This window comes from Anastrepha obliqua, chromosome 2 (genome assembly GCF_027943255.1).
Source record: "Anastrepha obliqua isolate idAnaObli1 chromosome 2, idAnaObli1_1.0, whole genome shotgun sequence".
NCBI classification, from domain to species: domain Eukaryota; kingdom Metazoa; phylum Arthropoda; class Insecta; order Diptera; family Tephritidae; genus Anastrepha; species Anastrepha obliqua.
In genome coordinates, this window is record NC_072893.1 from 37385536 (window position 1) to 37390537 (window position 5002).

Genomic DNA, 5002 nt, shown 5'->3' on the forward strand with positions numbered 1-5002 from the left:
TCATCATCTACTGAATGTAATGCTACCGAAATAGACCTTTACCAAAAATCAGTTACTGGGATCAGGGGCAGGTTTTCCTCCTCTTTAAAAAGTTTCACATCGTTTGTACTTCTTAAAATTATTTTACCAATTTATCTTTATATAAAAACGTAGGTTGTTAATATTTGAAGCAATTACTGCTAGAGCTTCAATGTAATTTTAATATGACTATATTTCCAGTTCAACGAAAAAGAAGTTTTTTAATATTATATATATTGCGATTTGTATACTATGGTTTTGGTTCTTTTAGAAGATTTTTTATTTTTTTATACAGACTTCTATCCAATGTTCTAAACCACATATAAATAAATAAAATAAATAAATAATAGGCGCGTACATTTCTGTTAGGTATTTGGCCGAGCTTCTCCTCCTATTTGTGGTGTGCGTCTTGATGTTGTTTCACAAATGGGGGGGACCTACAGTTTTAAGCCGACTCCGAACGGCAAAGGATTTTTATGAGGAGAAATACACTCGGAGGTTTGCCATTGCCTGCCGTTAGAAAAAAAAAACTATTTCTATCATTTTGCTGTTCCATGTACGGATATTCGATTCTACGCACTACCGAATGATAGTCACGCACCAACCCATTCGGATACGGTGGCCGAATACCAGAAATATTTTCCCGCGTTTGTTCTGAAAAATATTAGAACTGTTCATAGTTCAGCGTAAATGACCTAGCAGCATGCCGTTGTTGCTATATTACGTTTTTTCTTAGAAATAAATTGGGTTATCACTAGGAGTTAATTCAATTAATTAATTTTACTAAAAATGAAAATATTCGCGAAGAACTTTTATGCACTCCACGTTACTCTTCTGGTGTCAAACTTTCTTACGCCACCATTTAAGGGTTAAACACCCCCCAGAGAGGCAGCGCGTCTATGGTAGAGTTTTTAGTGCCGACTTAAAGTTAGCTGATTAGTGGATTTGCACTGCGGCGGCTCGGCAGTTTGGCGATCTAAAAGAAAAGTTGAAAAATTTGAGAAAACCGCATTGGCGAAAGTAAAATGGAAGTGGATGAATTATTATCCCTTGACAATGATGTCTTCGCATGTTTTGCCTTCTGGATGGCAATGCTGGTCTTAAAAATGATAGTAGTCGCATTGCTGACAGCTATCAAACGCCTTGCGACTAAGGTAAGGAGAGAGGGAGAGATGTGAATGAATTCAAATATATATATGCATGTGTGTATGTATGTAAGTATATGTGGAATATTGGTAAGAGAAAATATGAAATAGCCGTTAAGTGAGAAAGTAAAAAGTCATTGCCATCAAAGTACTGAAAGTCAAAGTCAAATCGAACATTTACTCAGAGGCACTAATGCCTGGTATTCGTTACAAATATTTTTATGGCAAATAGTACCATTCTTGTGAAAACTCCTGCGATTTCGTCATCGAAAAATGGCATAAAAGAAAGCAGACAAAATAGCTTACTTCATTAGTTCAAATGAGTTTCATTTTAGTTTAATTTTTTTATTTATTTTTTATTTTTTTTGTTTATTTCCATTATAAATTAAAGGCTGATTTTTTAAGAGCTATAAGAAAGTTTTTCAAAAAAAACACACGTAAAATTAAGAAAAATGCATGAAATTTTTATTTAAATCGATAGTACAGTCCATATAATTTAATGTTTGAAGATTATTTCATGCAAATGTTGACCGCGATTGCGCTTCAAATGGTCCATCCGCTTAGTCCAATTTTGGCATACTCTTTCCAATATTACGGCCGATATCCCACATTTAAATGCTTTAATGTTGTCTTTCAATGCGTTAATTGAAGCAGGCTTGTCTGAATAGACCTGAGATTTAACATAGTCTCACAAAAAATAATCTAAAGGCGTTATATTGCACTATCTGGGTGGCCGCCAATTGGCAGGTCCCGAACGTGAAATAAAATGTTCATCGAACTCGCCTTTCAACAAGTCCATTGTTACGGGTACTGTGTGGCAAGTGGCACCGTCTTGCTGAAACCACATGTCATGCAAGTCAATCTCTTGCATTTTGGGGGAAAAAAAAGTTGGATATCATTTCACGGTAGCGCTCACCATTCACAGTTACGTTACGATTCGCAGCATCTTTGAAGAAGTACGGTCCAATGATACCTCCAGCCCATAAACCGCACCAAACTGTAACCTTTTCTGAATACATTGGTAGCTCTTGCAATTCTTCTGGCTGATCTTCACTCCAAAATCGACAATTCTGCTTATTTACGTACCCATTGACCCAAAAATGAGCTTCGTCGCTGAACACAATTTTTCGATAAAAAAGTGGATCTTAAACTTTCTTAACAGAACACGCATTTCTATAATAAAATTCAATGATTTGCAAGCGTCGTTCGTTTGTAAGACGATTCATGGTTAAATTATAGACCAAACTGAATATATTTCACAGTGAAACAAAACACGAAACGTGCGTCAGCTGTTTAAACCAACTGTTTAAAAAGATAATAGCCAAAAATTCACTTTATAGTTTATTTGAACACCTTTTATTCGATGCTTGTCCGAGGGACATACTCTTTTATACTGAGTCCGAAAGGCCGATGGTTCTTTTATGATGTGCTTTTCCATGGCAGAAATGCACTCGGATTTTCGTTAAGAAAAATCTCTATCATTTGAGGCCTCAGGCACGGATTTTGGAAGCTGTGTGCCTCCAATGGGTAGTCACACTCCAACACACACCAAAGGTTGTCACATACGACAAAAAATAGAGTCATAGTAAAAACAGAGAGTGTAAAGTTAACTAATGCGGCGTAAGCTAAAGGTTAATTATGAGAAAGAGGACCTACTTCTCAAATAAATTCTTTGTGCATGAAACATTTTGAAATTAAAACAAGCACAAAATACATAGTTGCATATCTAATCACACATACATGAAAATTTCCAGACCTTCGTCAATCCCGAGGATTTCGTGGACAAACGCATTAAATTGAAGTTCGATCATCCCGAAGTTGAACGCTTGCGCAGGTACATAAATATTTAAATAAATAAATCTCAAAATGTGTTCTACAAAATTACTATTATTTTACTCATTCATTATTCAGAGTTCATCGCAATGATCTAGAGAACATTTTGCCTTTCTTCGTTGTTGGCATTTTATACGTGCTGTCCGATCCATCACCTGTTGTGGCCATCAACATGTTCCGCGCTGTGGCTATTTCACGTTTAGCCCATACCTACATTTATATTTATGCGAAGCCACAACCTGCTCGTTTTATTGCATACCTGGGTGCTGTGGTTCCAATGATATACATAAGTTTAATGGTGATATATTCTTCGTTCTAACAGATTATTCGAGCCGAGTGAAAAATTGTTTCAATTCATTTTATAACTATTTAATTCATTCGATAGCGTTTCTGTATGGGAAAAGTGGCGAATTATTGTTTTCCTTAGAGACAAGAAAGAAAAAAACAGAATCCTTTTTTCATGAAGTATAAAAGTACAAACATTTGTTCAAATATAGTATCTATAAGTATATGTGCAACTATAGTAGTAGTGATAGTAGTAGTATTTATTGCAAATAAAAGTAAAATATATAAAATTTGATAATTACTTATTCTAGTATTAATAAAAAAATATATTTACAATAATTTAACGGTAATAGCATAAGCCGTTTATCGATTTATTTTTTGTGCAAAACAATTATCCGGTTTTCGGTTTTTAAAACTAGTTAAACTATTTTATTAAGTAATCCTTGTAAAGGGTGGTTAAATTTCAAGGGCCAGTGTTGAATATGAACCACACCTAAATGTCAAGTCTTTTTCTGCATTTGATTTAACAGTTTTCAATTTCAGACTAATGCAATTTGAACCATTGAAAGATACACAATCGAGCAACGCGTTAAAGTTATTCAGGCTTATTATGAAAGCGGGCGTTCAAGTCAAAATGCATATCGAAGAAAATCATCTTCAGTGATGAGGCACATTTTCACCTCAGTGGATTCGTCAATAAGCAGAATTGCCGCATTTGGGCGAATGATAATCCAAGAGTGATTGCCGAAAAACCAATGCACCCGCAAAGAGTGACTGTTTGGTGCGGTGAGGCCGGTCAGGCAGTTACTGTGAATAGTGTTCGCTATCGTGAGATGATAACGAACTTTTTATGGCCCGACTTGGAAGATATGGATGTGGTCGATATGTGGTTTCAACAGGACGGTGCCACTTGTCACACAGCTAACGAAACAATGGCTCTTTTGCGCGAAAAATTTGATGGCCCAATAATCTCACGTCGCGGCGATGTCAATTGGCCGCCAAGGTCATTTGATTTGACAACGTTGGACTTCTTTCTTTGAGGTTATTTGAAAGAAAAGGTGTACGTCGATAAGCCAGCAATAATTTAAGAGCTAAAGGGTGAGATAATTTGGGACATTAACGGCATAGAACGTCAATTATGTCTCAGCGTCATCGAAAATTTGGACCATCGGATGGAGGTGTGCCGCCGAGACCGCGGCCGATATTTTATTCTATACGTATTTGAGCCATACCAATCTTATCATAATAAAGACAAATGTCAATAATATCTTAAAAAAATTGTATTCTATTCAAAATCAACACCGGCCCATGAAACTTAACCACCCTTCATTTAAAGGGTTTTCTAATAAGAGGTGTTATTTTGATATAAGATCAATGTTTCCTTGCTTGTGTGGCACGTGGTGCCGTCTTGTTGAAAATAAACTTTATCCAGATCAATACCATCCAATTCCGGCCACAAAAAGAGTCGTTAATCATCTCTCCATAGCGCAATCCATTCACTGCAACTGTTGCTTCGGCTTCATTTTCGAAAAAGTAAGGTCCAATGACTCCGCCGGACCATAAACCGCACCAAACAGTCACACGTTGAGGATAGAGAGGCTTTTCAACAACAACTCTTGGATTTTCTGAGCCCCAGATCCGACAATTTTGCTTGTTGACGAAGTCACCGAGGTGGAAATGGGTCTCATCACTCAAGATGATTTTTCGATGAAATTCCGGAT

General features: G+C 36.4%; 1 protein-coding gene across 1 annotated transcript; it reads left to right on the top strand.

The window, feature by feature from the left end:
* Nucleotides 1-971: 971 nt before the first annotated feature.
* Nucleotides 972-3532, top strand: LOC129238480 (microsomal glutathione S-transferase 1-like). The gene is made up of 3 exons (XM_054873509.1): nucleotides 972-1172; nucleotides 2918-2997; nucleotides 3075-3532. The coding sequence occupies exons 1-3, from the start codon at nucleotides 1044-1046 to the stop codon at nucleotides 3313-3315; spliced, it is 450 nt and encodes a 149-aa protein (XP_054729484.1). The 5' UTR covers nucleotides 972-1043; the 3' UTR covers nucleotides 3316-3532.
* Nucleotides 3533-5002: the final 1470 nt, after the last annotated feature.

Excerpts from the sequence above, each read along its gene's own strand:
- LOC129238480 (XM_054873509.1), top strand. The coding sequence starts at position 1,044 with ATGGAAGTGGATGAATTATTATCCCTTGACAATGATGTCTTCGCATGT. Across the intron at positions 1,173-2,917 it reads TCAAACGCCTTGCGACTAAG|ACCTTCGTCAATCCCGAGGA; the intron begins GTAAGGAGAGAG and ends GAAAATTTCCAG. Across the intron at positions 2,998-3,074 it reads GAAGTTGAACGCTTGCGCAG|AGTTCATCGCAATGATCTAG; the intron begins GTACATAAATAT and ends TTCATTATTCAG.